The sequence below is a fragment of the Scomber japonicus genome, chromosome 12 (genome assembly GCF_027409825.1).
Source record: "Scomber japonicus isolate fScoJap1 chromosome 12, fScoJap1.pri, whole genome shotgun sequence".
Taxonomy (NCBI): Eukaryota; Metazoa; Chordata; class Actinopteri; order Scombriformes; family Scombridae; genus Scomber; species Scomber japonicus.
In genome coordinates, this window is record NC_070589.1 from 15,394,106 (window position 1) to 15,413,015 (window position 18,910).

General features: G+C 40.5%; 1 protein-coding gene across 1 annotated transcript in view; it reads right to left on the minus strand.

Moving 5' to 3' along the window:
- Positions 1–1,207: 1,207 nt before the first annotated feature.
- Positions 1,208–18,910, minus strand: part of LOC128368982 (potassium/sodium hyperpolarization-activated cyclic nucleotide-gated channel 2-like) — a 32,700-nt gene continuing 14,997 nt past the window's right edge. The window contains exons 5-8 of the mRNA XM_053329920.1: positions 3,375–3,521; positions 2,931–3,171; positions 2,672–2,836; positions 1,208–2,154 (exon numbers count right to left, since the gene is read on the minus strand). Of these exons, the coding sequence (XP_053185895.1) occupies positions 1,208–2,154; positions 2,672–2,836; positions 2,931–3,171; positions 3,375–3,521 (1,500 nt within the window). The remainder of the gene's footprint in view (positions 2,155–2,671; positions 2,837–2,930; positions 3,172–3,374; positions 3,522–18,910) is intronic.

Below are 18,910 nucleotides of genomic sequence, written 5' to 3' on the forward strand. Positions count from 1 at the left end.
GATTCTTTAAGATTTCACATTAAAAAGAAAAAGGAAAAAAAGAAAGAAGTTCACTTTCCTGTACAGCATATGTATAGATAATTGTATTCATATATATTTATATATAGGCGGGGTAGAGTATTGCAGAATTATATTGCATGTGTTAATCAATAAACCTAGACAAAAACAAGCAAGTATACAGTATGGGTTGTTCACAAATGTTTCCTTTCAATAAAGCTCAGATTATTTAGCCACTTTTGCCTTCAGGGTTACAATCAGTATGCTGACCAAACAGCTGACCACTGCCCTGATGTTTAACGGGTCAGTGCCACTGTCAGCAAGTCAAACCAATCACGCTTGAGCCGTGTACAGAGTGTGTGAGTCCGTTCTCTGAAAATATAACCAAAACATACCAACAAACTCACGCACACAAACTTACATCCACATATATACATACACACAAACCAAATATATGGCTTCTAACGTTGAATCAAGGCAGTTAAATAAATGGCATTTTCTTCTATGTTTCTTTTTTAGTTGATACAGACACAACCAGACTTTGTGTTCAAGCTCAACTTTGGTTTGGGTAGATACAATGAATATAATATCCTTCCGTACTTTTTTCATCAAATATTTACACATCGATGTAAGATCGACCAGCGGTCTAAAACACTAATTTCACTACTATTTTAAACAATATGAAGAGCAATGTGTTCTTTTGCTACGACAGCGTATACGGAAAAATTACACTCAAAACACTTGTTGAACGCTTAAAATGTCATTGTCATTTGACCTCAAGTCCCTGATTTTCATTTTTAAGTCCAGCTCCTGCTAGATTGCATTGCATGGATTCTACACAGTATGCAAATGTTACATTAATCGTACTTTTCTTCATATCTTTACAGTAAAGACAGCGATATACAGTAGGTGTTTGGAAGCAGTGTGTAAGGGGTGATACTAAGACTAAAGATGCTGGCACAGTAGATTAGACCAGTTCCACCTTATAGTTATACTAGTTTAATTGTATAGACTCCTCCTAGCCAAAGTGTCTCAAGACTTTGAGTTGCTCTTCTCCTTCTGCTGACACCAGCATACAGTGCATCCACGTCGAATGACTGGTGGCACGGGCAGCCGATTGGTCATTTAGCAGGCTGACAGATCAGCTGGACTGACCTAAAACAAACATATTCTCCTACAAAAAAGGCCTCTTTCCTGAACTCTACCAGGGTCACAAGTTGGAAGACAGCCGGGATCTGGCAGAGTCTAGCTCTGGAAGGCTGACAATTGAATCTTTCTTGGGAACTCCAGAGTCTGGAGGTCCTGATCCAGCTGCTGCTACTGCCCCTGCTGCAGCTGGTCCACCGGGAGGAGGTGTGGAGGCAAAGGCCACCCTCTGTTGCGCACCAGCTGATCTCCCGACCCCTGAGGGCCCGGGCAGGCTGGGGTGAGAGGGCTGAGCGGGGCCAATGGAGGTGTTGGAGGTGCGCGTGGAGGGTGGAGGGCTGGGGGCTGCAGAGGCAGCTTGTGGTGTTCCCTCCTGGGGGAGTGAAGGCTGGGAGGCAGACAGGGCACGGGTATCCTGGCTCAAGCTGCCTGCATGAAGGGAGTGGGTGCTCTTGTGTGAGGCAGGCCTCTGCTGGGTCTGTGTTGGGCTGGGTGCATGGTGCTGTACTAGGGACAACTGGGATCCAGAGGGTCCTGCGCTTGCCATGTACTGGAAAGTCCGTCCTGAAGCTGCGAGCGGGCTTTGGACAGGTGGGCTGGAGATTGCAGATCCAAACATCCCTCCAAGTGTCTGAGGGGGTTGAGACTGAAGAGGAGACATGGAGACTGGGCTGGCGAGGTTCTGCATCACCTGAAATCTTCGCACCATACGGGGAGACTGCAGAGTGCCTGGACCGACCAAAGGACTTGCCATCTGGGGACAAAAGCTCATAGCCACAGCCTGCTGGAGGGTGGCGATAGCAGAGCCTGTCTGCGACTGGCCAGGAGGAGCAAAGATACCACCGATGGACGGGGTCATAGACATGGCCCGTGGCCGCTGCAGGTCCACCAGCTTCACCATTTCACGGTCATACTTCACAATCTCCTGGATCATCTCGTTCTCCTGGTTGTTGAAGACACCAGAGTTGAGATCATGCTGAACCTTGTGCATTAAGATGGAGTTCTTTTTACCTGCAGAAGGAAAAAAAACATGGCTTGATTATAAAAGACAAGGTACAAGTAGAAAAAAGAAAGGACAGCACAGAGAGGACAAATAGAGAACAAAGCATAAAAATGTCTAAACACGAGCATTTAGAAATGGAGAACAATATGAGTTAGATATAGCATGTGATGTCCTTCACACCAGGTACATCCTCTGGTCGAACAAGCCCTGAGGAAAATGGACGTGTCACCCTGTGCTCTCATCTACTGTTACGGTGTCCCGTGTCATTCTGCAGGAACAGCACAGCTCTTTTTAATGCATACTGTATTGCAACATGAATATTGAGGAATCATTTCCTGAGCACAATAAGTTTTCAGTTTTCTGTACAGGAATTAACTTCAGAATAGTTTGTTTTATTTCATTTAAATAGAAACATTCAGAGACTAATAATGAATCACCTTCCTGATCAACGTGAACTGAATGAGTCTTCCAAAATTAGATTGGCAGTGAATCTATAGTTTTCTTATTTTTGCTGTTGTTCTTTACCTATGCGGTCAAGACGGTCAATAGCAACAGTCTCAAAGGCTCTTCTCATCATGGGATACTCTTCCAGCACCTCATTGAAGTGGTCAACAGAGAGAGAGTAGAGTCGACAGTAAGTTTCTGCTCGGACACTGGCTGTTCGCCGACCCCTCGTCAACAGACAGATCTCTGAAACAAGGGAAGAGAAAGTGCAACGGCTTGAAAAAAGAAGGTACAAATACCACTATAATGCATCAAAACAAAGCCACCAAGTGTATCCTACCTCCAAAATATGAGCCATCAGAGAGTTTCATTGCAAGGGTGCCCTTAGTGATGACGCTGCAGACTCCATGCTGGATGAAGTACATTTTCTTCCCAATGGTGCCCTCCCTTATAATGTAGTCATGTGGCTGGAATACTTCAAAACGCAGCTTGGTCAGCATCGCGGTCACAAAATTTGGCTCTGCGTTGGCAAACAGTGGCATGGAAGCCACCAGCTTGCGACAGTTGAAGTTAACAATTTCCTAAAAATGGAAACAAAGTTTGATGCAAACAAATAAAGAGAAGTTAGTGTCATATATGGAACTGAAGCACTACACTGAGGCTGAATGTGGGAAACATTCAGTGAAACTAAGATCACAATAAAAGTACCACTTCACTTTATTTCATGGTAATGGACAAATTTGAAATACATGTGGAAATTGGCACGTATGTTTGTTTGTCCTACCTCTCTTAGAGGCTCGCTGAGTTCTCCCAGGATGCTCTCCTCATCAAACATCTTGCCCTGATATCTGTGCTCATAATAGTCATGGATTTTCTGTCGGAAGTCAGCAGGCAGCTTGTGGAAGGACATATACTGCTCCACTTGTTTGTACTAAGAGGGAGCACATCAGACATAGATAATGTTCTGTTAATGCAAGGTGTATTATTTATTTTTTTAAATCATATGAGAAAAAAAAACACTTTTTATTCATCCACAGTCAGCATTCAAACTATTGCATTATAACCTTAACAGAGATGAAGGCTTTTCTTTTTCCTCTGGAACAAAATGTATCTGTATTGTCCTTATGCTTGGATACGTCCAGTTATATGCTTTATACTTCTTATTTCTCGTCAGCAAATCAAATGAAAAGACCACAAGCAATAACAAATTAATGCTATTACCAGGTATTGTCTGTGTAACCAAAGTCTTATATACTGTAGCTTCTATGCCCCTGTTAAAACATAGCCTATACGCAGACTATGCAGGAGGCGTAGGGCCCCGCACGTCCGAAAAGGCCCCGCCCACCACCAAGTCCGCACCTGAGTTAAAAGGAAAAGAAAACAACACAAGAGTGAATTGCGGGAATAACAAGCAGGTATTTGTATTCTCAATCCCTGTTCAAGTAGGCTGAGTTGCCACTTAATTATCCACAGATACACATATGCCCACTTTTTATGTCCCATTGATGTAGGAAACAGAACAATTTCGCCACATTTGCTGTAAATAGTTTGTATTGCATTGTAAAAAAGTAGAGATTCCTGTTGTTGTTGTTGGTTTTTTTTTAAATAATTTATACAAGAAATTCAACTTCTATTTTTTATGATTTATTACATTATTAGAGTGTTATACTGCACAATATGAAATCTTGGGTTCTTCCTACTTGTTGTAGCCATGATTGCCCTGCTCGCTAGATGTGCAGGACATGCATGTGCAGTGAAAAATGAACCCACAGTGAGTAAAAATGTGAGGAGAGCAAAAAATGGCCAAAACTGCTTGAGGATACACTGTATTTATTTGATGAACGCGAACAAGCAACTGTGTTTGTTTCTGAATTGCAGCTTGGAAAGAAAGGTGCATTTTTGCACATCCACCAGCACGCTTGCACCTTGAATAGAAGTAAAACTCAGGCTGCTTCAAGAAACATCTGTGCTCCAGAGAATAGGCTTATTTGATATGAAGTGCAGAAAAATAAGTTGTACATAATTTTAAAACAAGACAATTATCTATTCTCAGCCAAAGTTAACTTAAGTTAGTTACAACTTTGGACTAAAGGAGGATATTGCAATCAATGTATTGCAGCAATAAGTATTGGTTAAATATTGATTTTAAAATGTTAAATCAGGAACACTGGTGTATTGAGAAGACTGGTGTGGCAAATGAAATAAATGGTTTACATGGCAACTGGCTCATGGGTCAGGGCCCCTTAGCAAAATTTTGCTTAGGCACTGCCAAAAACTATTATAAACACATCAATGAGCCACACTGTTGTACTCTGTGACAGATTTCTCTATTATGATGAACATGGGACACTGTAGTTTATTTTGAGTATATACAACATACACAGTCCTACAGCTGCACCAAATCTGCAGCTGAAAATCGTACCAACAAAATGTTTTAGTAATATTTGCTCAAAACTACAGAGCCCAGCTGTTATTATTTAACCTTTTTAAAAGTGAAAGTATATACTGTATTTGTTGATATATATTTTCAGGAGGTATTGAGCTGGGGCTGAGTGCCACAGGCAGCTTAGGCAGACAATATTACAAGACAGACTAAGGTGTTGTTTGTTTTGGTCTTTTCATGGGATTTGCCAACAGTAAATAACTTATATTGTCAGCCCTAATCCTTAAAATAAACAAACAAGTAAGCAAATAGAATACAAGAGCAATGTGAGCAAAAGACAAAGTCTCTTACTAACCTTGAAAAATACAACAATTAGTTACACAAGTTTTAAAGTACAAGGGATCAGATTGTGTGTGTCCATATCTTCACACATTTACAGACACATATACACATATATATGAAATATATATGTATGTATACCTATAGATATGAAATTTATATATAATACCTACTCAGCAACATTGTCACACATCTTTTTAATATTCTTGTTTATGAAATAAAGTAATTTCACTGAAAACATGGTGAGCAGATCATTTTACAGAAAAGTAATATACAGTACCAGTCAAAGGTTTGGATACACTTTAACATTGAAGTTAATGGGAAGGTTTCTGTACTCGGTACTGTATGTTTCAGAGGATGAAACAACTGTATTTTATCTGTATTTCCTCCAATGTGTCAACAAACACAACACAAACAACCACATAACAGTGCAAGTACATGCCCTTCAGCTGTCAACTGAAATGAACATACTCGTCCCTTTGATCAGTGCTCTGTAGAAGTTGATCAATGCCAAATCAATAGAAAGTGAAGGGTCCAACACGGCAACAACACAAACAATCAGCTTCTGTTGTTGAGATATGCTAATCTCAATCCATCCAAAGTGACCACTGAAAAATCAAAGGCTACGTGGTCAGGCTGCAGACAGAGGAGAGATAGATGTGGCAGTAAACAAAACCAATGCTAAACTGTTTTTTCTCCTTCTCCTTGTACTTTGCTGTCAGACTGTGTGCACTTCAACACAGCTCAGATGGAGAGCTTCATAAGACTGCAGCTCTACCCTGCACCCATAAAGCTGTCCGAAACCCAATTTTGAGAGGGCTATATGACTGCTCAGCCAGTTGGCACATACTGTGTACTCACAAATTTCAGGGGCTGTAGAAGTCATCCTCCATACTCTTTTATATCCTGTCGATTCTAAAACTACTGTCTGTTGAATTAACACTGCAAAAACTGTCAGCTGGCATCAAGTGATGTGCCCTGACAGTGGCTGACAATAACTTCAGCAAGTTTGCTACATAGTAGCAACACTACCGCACTACTGCAAGGTCCCAGGTTCATTTCTGCGACAGATAATATTGTGTCAGCATCTGCGTGTCCTGTACAAAACAATGAGGTCCACCAGTTCGCACTTTGTTCCTTGTGCTCTCTATCATCAAGAGCATCAGATAAACGCAGAGACTGGAAATGGTTTACTATCTGAGATGGACAGACCGTCTCTCTGTTTAAAAAAGAGAGGCACATTTGGCACACAGTGATTTCAGGCTAACAGAATACTAAAAGTGTACACAGGAAGGATGCTGGCTTTATGACAACAGAGCAGTAACTCATGTTGAGATGAAAACCATCCTGGTGGCAATGACATTGTAATTCCAGATAATAAAATTAACTGAATCTGAATAACCAAACTTAACAGTCCCCCTGCTGTGATTGCTATTTCACATAATTTGGGTCACACAAGTAAGAAAATTGTTGAGACTACAGCATTGATTTCCAGTATTTACAGTGCCGTCAGAGTATTAGAACAATCACACTTTTTTATTGTGTTGTTTGAGAACTGAAATAATAGATTTGGGGTTCAAGCGCTGACTCTCAGATTCAATTTGAGGGTGATTATATTCACATCAGCTGAACTGTAGAAATTAAAGCTCTCTCTATAAACAGCCCCCCTATTTCAGAAGACAGAAAGTAAGCAATATAAACAACATAAACTTACATATTTCATATTTCATTGCAAATCCAGTGCAGTGAATAACTGACTGGACTCTATGACCCATAAACATCAACATACAGCTTGGTATCTTCCCTTGTGATGCTCTGCCAGGTTTGTTCCTAAACCATTTTCAGTTCTTGCTTATTTCAGCTGTTTTCTGCCTGGAGTCTGAGTCCGGGAGTCTTCAGCAAATGAAACACATACTACTGAGGTCAGGTGGCTAATTTGCAAGTCACTCTGTTTGACCACCTGGCTGTACAATAAGGGAATATTATTGTTTTGCATTGTACTAAAATTGGGGAATTATATAACAAGTGCTACAGGTCCAACACCATTCACTCACTATGGATGGGAACACACTTTTAATCTAGTAACACCCAGCCCAATTTTGGAGATTTGGGTATTTTTGATAATCAGACCAACAATTAATTTAATAATGCGTTTTCAAAGATGTAACATTTTGTTGAACTGATTTAAAGTAAGAGAGACAGCATATTTTTAAAATTTCAGTTTTGTCCTAATATTTGCCTAAATTTGTCCTGGTATCACTTTTTACAATGAGTCTAATCTACACAAGAAAAATCATTGGGTCAAAATTTTACTCAGTTTAGGTCATTAAAGCACCAATACAAGAATGGATTAACTTTGCCCAGAAGCAATCTGTTATTTTGACCTAGTGTTACACACATCAAGCTCAGCTAAAAACTCACAAATGTATTGTTTATTGTACTAAATTATGTACATATTGTGACAGAAAGGGTGTTGGCCCAAGCTTAAGAACTATTTAATAAAGACTCCTAAGACATAATTGTTTGTTTGTGTAGTTGTTGTGTCCGTGTACGACTGATGTGGTTTCTGCAACTTAATACTAAGTAGGAATACCATACATTAATTATCATACTGTTTATGCAATTTGACACTATACAATCTTCATGAAATAATACTGACAACAATGCACTAAGGCATTTTAGCTGTAGCTATCCATTCATATATTAAATTAAATAAATGAGAAGTATACACAGAGCACATTAGCTAACTAACCAAAGTCATGGATTTTAACAGTCAGGAAATAATAACAACAGTAATACTGCTAAACCTCTCAACAGAATTATTATTATGGACACAAAAGACCATTAAATAAAAAGGAATCCAGGAAGGAATTATTGGAAAGGAGATCAAATACCTCCTGTAAACAAGGCAACCCACTTTGATGTGGTGAACTATCAGCAACACAATGATTTCTACAGAGCATGAAGCTGGAAACTGGACACCCTGGAATGTGCCTGGAGCATGTGCATTATGCGTCAGTCTCTACTGCTGAGTAAAACCTGTTTTTAATGCTATTCTTTTATCAATCATTGGATTACTTTCATCTTACTGTTTTCAGATTTCCTTTTTAACAATCATGTTGTTTTATGAGTATACTTGGACTGAAAACAAGCCATTGTGGCTGTGTGTGTGGACTGCAAACTTGCTTACTAACAGTTGAGGGATGATATCCACCACCTAGAATCAGAGCTTCAAGAAAAGGATAAACTGATTGACAGCTATACCTCTATAGCTGCCCAGGCAAAGCATATGCAATCTAGCTCTCCCAGCTGCCCAATCATCCACCTCCCTGATGTCCCAGATTCTGCAGCCACCATCCTTTGGCTGGCCTCAATGTACACTGGCAGTGTGCCGGACCACCAGGAGGTTCAAGCAGCCAAAGAAAATGGCCAGTCCACATATGTGAGCTGGAGGCAGGCGCAGCAGGCACTACCACTGCTGCATTGGACCTGGGTGCAACAATCAACACCATCAGATGATCCAGGTGCTTGCACTGGAACCATACCCAAGGCCTGGGTTTAGCTCCACACCAAATCAAGCCAATCCATGGACCCAACCATCTGGGACAGAGGTGGTATGCCTCAGCTGCAAGAGAAATTAGTTTGAGACTTCTCCACAACCTCCCTTAATTCTCTGTAACCACTATGAGATCCTGCTGGATGAGGCTCCAGTCCATCCACTAGTAATGCCCCTGCAGTCCTGACTCACCCGACCCAGACCCCTCTCTCACTATGGCACCTCCTGCCAACCCTGCATCTTCTCCATCTGTTGCCAGCATTGATTGGGTAAATCGTCACTCCACCACAGGAAAGAAAAATAAGCAGTCCTCTCTTCAGGATTATGGCCACTGTAGTATGCTGAAGGAGGCCTTAATCAGATGTTCAGGACCTCTTCCTCAGGGAATAATTCACCTTCCAAGATTGATACCATCTCCTCACTCCTTACTGCCTGCGCAGACCCTCCAGCCTAGTTCACCAAACTCAACGCAGACAGAGGTAACGAAACATCCACTGTCCTGTCGAGCAGAACACATGCACCATCTCCTCCTCCCCTCTTCCTGCCCACTACATTAATTATTGAAGATTCCATAACCAGGAACTTCTGCTTCTTAAACACAATCACACACGGTTTCCCTGGAGCCACAGTCCCTGGCATCCAGGATCCATATTAAAAGAATAATAGTTCATAGTTCTAACAAATCAGGAGACTGAGTGCACCAATAATGATTTCAACCTCCATTTTTTTAAAATCATTTTAAAGATGTTAGGCTCCATCCCCACCCTTGGTCGTGGAGCTGGCTGTTTTAGTAGAATCATCAGCCCCCCCCCCCCCCACACACACACACACAGGTTCTTCCTGTCATTTAAACACCTATCTGCTCACACTTATTTTTCTGAGGAGAAAATGCAAATATGTTGTTTAGCACACACATTCTGATTTACCAAACCTGAAGGTAATTTTACTGATGGAAACTGCGTCTATAAATAATATCTTTGAAGGGCAGGTATTAACCAGCTACGCACTGAGCTCAGATGACTTCTGTTACTGTGGAGAGGAGGAGAAAGAGGCACAATGACAGAATACTCACAGGATGGAGTTTTTCCACCTGTGTTAATATTTTTGGAGTGGAATATTTTTGGTTTTACTAACAGCATTGACTTCGTCACAAATAATCTCCCATATGTCAGTCTGGTTTTCTGGTAATATTTGTTTTTGTTCTAACTCAATATATTTGTTAACCTCTTCCACTAGAACCTGATCAGATTTCATTTTGCGCTTGCAGCTTTCTGCTCTTCCAAACTCTCCATAAAGACACGCAAACCCCTCATTTAAATACTGCTGTCTCCACCCTGTTGCACCTGTTTTCATTCAATGAAATGTGATCAGGTTCTAGTGGAAGAGGTTAACAAATATATTGAGTTATAACAAAAACAAATATTACCAGAAAACCCGACATATAGGAGAGTATTTATGACAAAGTCAATGTTGTTAGTAAAACCAAAAATATTCCACTCCAAAATTATTAACACAGGTGGAAAAAATCCGTCCTGTACGTATTCTGTCATTGTGCCTCCTTCTCCTCCTCTCCACAGTAACAGTAGTCATCTGTGTGCAGTGCTCAGTCGGTTAATACCTGCCCTTTAAAGATATTATTTAGGCTATAGACGCAGTTAGCGAAAGACACAAACCTCAGTGCGCCGCGTTAGTAGTTAGTTAGTAGATGTCAAGTTTGCACATGTCTTTACACACGCAAACCTTTAGTAAATCAGGCCCATGGTCCATAAAAACACAGTGCACATAAGCATAAGCCACAGAAACTGCAAATGGCACTTTTAAATCTTAGGTCCCTGTCAAGCAAAACTTTCCTGTTCAATGATCTTATTGTAGAGCACCACCTTGTATATTTTCTGATGCACCAGCTGTCCTCATCGAAATGGCCCCCCTCTATCTATGACTTCTCCTATTCTTGAAGACAGGGGAAAAGGGGAGGGGGTTATTTTACATTTTCAGCTATTTTGGTCAGAGAACCAAAATGACTGTTCCAAGTTTTAAATAGATTTTGTAGCCCTTGTTGTAAATACAAATAATGATTAATTTCTTATTGTTGGTGATTTTAACTTACATATAGACAACATAAATGACTCAAGAGCCATTGATTTTATTACTCTATTATAGAAGATCTTTGTTTCACGCAACATGTCTATGGTAGTTACTAAATTGTTGAAATGTCATTAACTCAGTGTCACTGTTTTAACAGTAACTGTGGAAAAATGAGACTGTCAACAAACCCTTAAAGAAACTGTTGAAAAGCTAAATCCAGATGGAGGAAAAGTAAACTTCATATCCACTATATTATTCTACTCACCTTGCAGAATGTAATAAAGTGCTGAGGAATGCCAGAAAGACTCACTTCCCTGAACTCATAAATAAAACCCAAAACAATCATAGGGTCCTTTTTACAACCATTTGAAAACCTGATAAATCCCACTTCTATGTGTTCCAGTGATTGTTTTCTGAAACACTAAGAGTGAACATTTTTCAGAAATAACATAACAACAATTAGAGTGACGATTAATCAGACAAGGTTGGATAATGTCTGCCTGTCAGAGGAATTAAGTATTGTAAACCACTCTTTGTTCAAAGTATTTAAAACAATAATATAGATTCCTCAGTTCTTAGTACCTGCTAACCCATACTAAACCTCCTTCCAAAGATTTTTACAAAAGTTGATCTTGAATACTTAAATACATTCATTAAAAACAACATCTTTGAGACTTTTTAGTCAGGTTTCAGAGCCCACCACCAGCCCAGAGACTGCACTTGTTAAAGTGGTGAACGATATAAGAATTAACATTTGACTGGCTAGGAGGTTTTTTTGTTTCAATGAGTGACTACTCCTCACAGAAAGGTTCTATTTTAGGTCCAGTCCTTTTAGCCTCGATGTCATCAGAAAGCATAAATTTGAGTTTCATAGCTATGCAAATTACACCCAACTATACATATACATTTCTGTTTCCCCAGATGGTTTTACCTCCACTTATAGGCTAGTGCAATTTATGTATGACAAAAGTCCAGAGAGAGCAACTGTCAGTGCCTCGTCAGTCATTAGACCTTCATACCAAGGACCAGGTAAAATTATTAAAAAAATTGCCAAGGCTAGAACATTCTCAGACTGACACAGAAAAACGCATGCTTTTATAATGTCTAGGCTTGACTATTACAATGCTCTCTTGTTTGGTCTACCAAAAAAAGCTGGCTTCCTACAACTTGGCCAACAGAATGCAGCAGCCCAAATACTGACGACAACCAGACAAAGAGCACATATAACATCTATTTTAAGATCATTGCATTGGTTGCCCATCAGTTTTAGAATTGTTTTAGAATAGATTTTCTCACTAGTTTTTGAATCTGGTACCAGTTTATCTCTCAGACATGCTTTTTAGATATGTACCTAGCAGATGACTCAGATCTAGTGCAGCTGGCCTCTTCGTCATCCCAAAGTTTCCAACAAAAACACATCGGGAGACAGCTTTAGCAACCCTAACCGTTGCTATTTGGTGTCTTTGCTCACTTGTTTATTTCTTTTTTTGTGTGTCATGCTGTCTATCAGTTGTATTTGGCACATTGGGCTAAAGTCATTGTATTAAATGTGCTTTATAAATATTGGTTGGTTAGTTTATTGATCATTCATTGATACAGCAGTTATTAGTCTCCCTCCCTGATTAGCTAAGGCCTTAACTGGCACTGAATACATGGTTAACTTACTGTAACAGGCTATTTTATTTGTCCACAAGGATATACTCCAGGATTATTGAACGTGCTGACCTTTTGGACACATAAGTTAACTACATTGAGTAGATTATAACAAGCTTCAGTTTGGGTTAATAACCCAACAATAAATTTTAAAAATGACACTAAACTGGGTCAAAACAACCTCTTGTCATGAGTGGCTTTCTTTGTAACATTAACCCAGTGTTGCATTGGTGTTCTATTGACCCAAACTAGGTAAAATCTGAACCCACTGCTTTTTAGTGTGCATTTAAAGTTTTCATAGAAGTAGTAGTGTGTAATGGTTACATACAGAGTGCTTGAATCTCACAGGAGGCACAACAGATGCTAAAAGATAATCCCTGTTCTATTTAAAATTCAAGAACAATTTAATTGAATAATTTCTGCACTGTATGTAGGTTTGACATTACACCACATACTGTTATTGCAGAAGGGATGTTGGTATATCACGATTATACACTGCACTGAAGTAATAGGCATTAAAAGTATTGTCACTATGCCCAGAAAAAGCAATACATGTTCCTGATTGAAAACCACACTGCTTTCTTCTTCCATAAACATAAACATAAATAACCAAAACCTGTAATATTTGAATTATTCAACATAAGAAAAAGTCTCCTGGGTAGGGGGGGTTGCACTGCTCTGATGGAGTTACACAACACAAAGTCTCACCTACATGAGTGACTCTGCTTCCTGACATCTGCAGATGGAGCATGGCCTGAGGAGCTGACCCTGTGTCACAACTCTTTATCTGAAGCGTCAAAGCTAATACTGCAGCTGGTGTGCCTTTCATAGGATGGAAGTGCTGATTGTGAACAAAGTGTAGGTGTGGGTAGTGCGGTGAAACCTTACACTCCCCCCGCTGAGATGCAGCTACTGAGCAGCTGTGGTTAGACATGAAGCTCATGCTGGTGGATAGTGACTCGGCTATGTCTGAATGAATGAGGCAGCAAAAGCATATCTGATTGGACCTAGATGGTGGTATTTAATGACTTGACTTTGAGAGCCACTTCACAATGCGCCGTATTGATTGTCACCAGGCCAACCTGAAAACTCTCCAGTGTCACCGCGGAGAGGGACCAAGCATTTGGACAGTGCGTCACAGCACCCAGAGGAGACTAACAAACACCCAAATGAGAGTGAAAATGACATCCATTTCCTGTGTCACTTTGGTGACAGTGTGTGTGGCAGAGAAACGTTCCCCTGACATCGAAACTACTGTTTTTGGAAGTCATTGCATTTTGTGATTTGTCATTCAGAAGGAAATTTATTTGAGAGTTGAGAGTTTTATCTTTGACTTTGATTACTTTTTCCTACTTTTAAGCCCATTAACTGGTGACCCAATATGACCGCTAGCTTTTATCATTCCTTTCTCCCTTCCTTTTTACTCCTTTTCTTACTTTCTTTTCCTTCACTTTTCATTTCCTTATCCGTTCCTTTCCTCCCCTTTAATTACTTTTCCTTTCTTTTCCTTTCCTTTCCTCTCCTTTGTTCTCCTCTCCTCTCCTCTCCTCTCTTCTCCTTTCCTCTCCTCTCCTCTCCTCTCCTCTCCTCCTGCTCATTCATCCCACAACCTCTCTCCATTGGAAATTCTAATTCGGGTTCATCCCAAACGGCCATGTGGATGTATAATTCATTCACTTCTTTCCCTGCTAAATCGCCTCATTATATTATGAAGCACATTCACCGAAGAGAAGAAAATCAGATAGCAGTAAGTCAGAGCTTGTCTTGTCTGTCTTCAATTCAGAGATGTGTACAGAGGGAGGAACAACACACTGTGGGGTCTCACATAGTACAAAGTCTTATTAAATGAAATGAGGCTTGTAAGGAAACACTGAAAATCCTTTAATTCAAAGGGAGTGACAACCAAAGGAGACCTTCTTGATTAGGGTTTGTACATCAGACAAACTTTCTACCATTGTGAATATCATTTGACACGACGAAAAAGACCGTTTTTGTTGTAGACATTGGTGTCACTTTGGCCACTATCTTTGCAAAGTCAGCCTAGTTATGGATAATTGGAGCAATCAGAGACACGTTGCCTGTCTGAGAATATACAGATGTTTTTGGTGGCAGCCGCTTTAAGGTGAAGAGGAGGAGGACAAGGGAGAACATAGAAAACAATCTTATATCCTGTCCAGTGCCACATCATGCCTAAGAACCCAGACTGCTGTCTGCTCTCTGTCTCCCACTTCAAGCGAAGAGAGCTGACTCAATGTAAAACCCCCTGTGAAGCCATTAAGAGCTGATTATTAATGCAAGAGGTGTATCTGTGAAGAGTTACCGTATATGACCAGTCAGCTTTCTGTTGCATGTCTTAGAGGCATAATCCATGATAAATTAAAGGGAGCCCCGTTTAATAGTAGACACATCTTTTAAGATATGAACTAAAACTAAACAATGGCTCAATATACCATATGTTTGCAGTATTTGTATTTTCTGAGAGTAAAACAGGCCTATATACAGTGCATCCGGACAGTATTCACACCCCTTCAATTCCCCCACATTTGACAATAAAAATTGAGCTCAGGTGCATCCTGTTTCCACTGATCATCCTTGAGAGGTTTCTATAACTTGATTACCTGTAGTAAATTCAATCAATTGGATATGATCTATATAAGGTCCTACTGTTGACAGTGCATGTCAGAGCAGAAACCAAGCCATGAAGTCAAAGGAATTGTCTGTAGACCTCCGAGACAGGATTATATCAAGGCACAGATCATTTGTAAATGGAAGAAGTTTGGAACCACCAGGACTCTTCCTAGAGCTGGCCAAACTGAGGGGGAGAAGGGCCTTGGTCAGGGAGGTGACCAAGAACCCGATGGTCACTCTGACAGAGCTCCAGCATTCCTCTGTGGAGATAGGAGAATCTTCCAGAAGGACAACCATGTCTGCAGCACTCCACCAATCAGGCCTTTATGGTAGAGTGGCCAGATGGAAGCCTCTACTTAGTAAAAGGCACATGACAGCCTGCTTGGAGTTTGCCAGAAGGCACCTAAAGGACTCTTAGACCATGAGAAACAATATTCTCTGGTCTGATGAAACCAAGATTGAACCCTTTGACCTGAATGCCAAGCGTCACGTCTGGAGGAAACCAGGCTCCTCTCATCACCTGGCTAATACCATCGGTTAAGCGAGGGGGCAGCATCATGCTGTGGGGATGTTTTTCAACGGCAGGAACTGGGAGACTAGTAAGGATCGAGGGAAAGATGAATGGAGCAAAGTACAGAGAGATCCTTGGTGATAACCTGCTCCAGAGCGCTCAGGACTTCAGACTGGGGTGAAAGTTTACCTTCCAACAGGACAATGACCCTAAGCACACAGCCAAGACAAACAAGGAGTGCCTTTGGGACAAGTCTGTGAATGTCCTTGAGTGGCCCAGCCAGAACCAAGACTTGAATCTGATTGAACATCTCTGGAAAGACCTGAAAATAGCTGTGCAGCAACGCTCCCCATCTAACCTGACAGAGCTTGAGAGGATCTGCAGAGAAGAATGGGGGAAATACCCCAAATACAGGTGTGCCAAGCTTGTAGCTTCATACCCAAGAAGACTTGAGTCGGTAATCGCTGCCAAGGGTGCCTCAACAAAGTACTGAGTAAAGAGTGTGAATACTTATATACATGCGATATTTCAGTTTTTTACATTTGCAAAAATTCCTAAAAACCTTTTTCACTTTTGCCATTATGAGGTATTGTGTGTAGATTGATGAGGGGGGAAAAGGAATTTAATCCATTTTGGAATAAGGTTGTAAAATAAAATGTGGGGAAAGTGAAGGGGTGTGAATACATTCTGGATGCACTGTATCACTGATCACTAAAACTCTTCAATTATATGAACATTTCATACATTTATAATGAGAATAAGAAAACTACCTTAACCAAAAGGCCTTTTTCAAAGAGAACATTTTGACACACCAAGTGGGAAAAGCCATGTGTAAGCCGTGTGTAAATAATTAAATAAAATAATTACTGGCTGAATTCTATTTAGCTGCTACAGTTTCAGGGTCCTGGCTTCACTCATGTTGGTTAATGTCATTAGCAACAGCTATGGTTTTCCTACAATGTGAAAATCTCTGCTGTGAAAAAGGTTATTATATTATTTTATCTCAAAATGCCAAATAGACCCTTTTCACAGCAGTCATTTTGTATTGTCAAAGCAGGAAAAACACAGGTGGAATTAACCACAGTAACGATGGCTGCATTCCATGTAGGCGAGCCAGTTTCAGGGCTCTAGTATTGTGCATGCCCACTCACTGACATGACATATGGGACAATGGAGCTGTTGTTAATATTATGATTTATACCTGTGCCTTTCTTGCTTTGACGAGTCAAAGTGTCTGCTGTGAAAAGGGTCAACTAATTCTATTCACACTTAGCAGCAAACAGCAAGCTATGGTGCAACATACTGACCACCTACAGTATTTCTGCTAAGTGAACAATTCAGGCTGTGCACACCCACACAGGTGTTTTGACTAATTGTGGCTAATTAGATTTCTGCTCAGGTTAAAGTTATTCCATGTGCACGTTAAATCGTTCAGGCTATAATCATGAACAGTAATCAAGAGTTGGAAAAAACATTCATAATTCTGAGTCAGAGATATTGTGGATTTCTTACAGTGACAATATCTCTCTCTTGGTGAAAAGAACTACAAGACCACTGGCAAAATGGTTACAGCGGCACTATTGCTGGGAGTTCAATCTTATAAACTTATTTTTAATAAAATGCAGCTCACAGTGCTCAATAATAAAACCCTAATGCATTGTTTCAGTGAATTTCAGTTCAAATTGAGCGATGCACGCATGAAAAACAGGAAGGTTTCATGTTCCTCCCATTCTGCCAACATTGCGTGAGTATAGCATTAGATGAGGTCTAATCAGGTAAAATAAGTGAAAACAATGGAGCATGGGTGTGAGGGGCTTTAAATGCTGCATTTCCTAGTGACCTACCACAGTATTAAATTAAGGATGGATCAGAAATGTCAGGATCACAAATTCAAACCATAGCATATGACACATCAAAAAAGAAGTGTTTCTGCTATATAATGCAAACACCTCCTTTTTGGATACATCAAATTCTGTGATTTTGAATTTCAATGTCACATTTCAACAAACATCAACTCCAACATGTGAATCTCCAAGAGCTCAAAGCCAAATTTGGTGCAATAAGGGTGCATTTGCAGATGTCGGAACAAGTGAGACTGTTTCTAACCATGCTGGTCTGTCTGCCCCCCTGCCATGTGTCAGTGTGCACTGTTACTATGTATAAATAACCCTCAGGTCTCTGCGCCAACACCACAAAAGCCAAATTTCCCTAAATTTAACCTGCATGCGTTTCTGAGCCCGACATTATTGAAAGAGAAACCTCCACACAATGCTAGCTTGAGTGATGCTGGGTCTGTAACAAACTGCCAACAGAGTTGTTCTGCCTATCTAGAGGCGTGGCGAATTCACCCAGCAGCATCAGCATCAGCTTTAATGGCATGGCTGGCACTTTCAGCTCTCCCTGTTTTTTTTTGTTTTTTTTAATAAACACATCTTCAGCTCAAATGTTAATCCTCACTGAGAAGCAGAAAAAAACTAACTTTGCAGCAGTGAAAAGAAAATCTGACAACTGGTCAGAAAACGGTTCTGGGAGAAATGCACTTTTCTATCCTCAGCAAATATACATACATTTTCATATGTATTCTGGGATAGGGTGAGGACGCACTTCTCAATTTATCCTTAAACTGACTACAGTTCAGACTAAGGATTACATAAACCTCCTCTTCTCATTACAGCTCAGCTACATAAGACAGTGTTCAGACAGCAGAAAATTTCAACTTTCAACCACCCCTTAAAAGAAAAGAGGGTCTCTTTATTGGACGGGTTACCCCCCACTGTGGAAGAAACCATTTCTAGATAAGACAACCAGGTTTAACACCCATCATCCAGGACACACAGTATGTACACTACCTGCTGAATTGTAGTCTTCTAAACCATTTATTGGACACAATTTATACCCTTCTAGGAAATCTATGAGGGATTCCATATATTGCTAGGCAGACAAAAAGCTGACAAAAACACTCTGAACACTGTGAAAAAGACAACGTTCAAATATCTCGCAGTGCACCAAGAGTTGTGTCGACAACAAGGCCCTTCTGTCTCCCACAGGTTTCCCCTCCCCCTCCCGTTTCTCCCTGTAGCAGCCAGTTAGCAGTAGCACTGCACCTCTCAAGGACATCAGCACCGGAGAGAATAGAGAGAGAGGGGAAGAGAGAGAGAGAGAAAG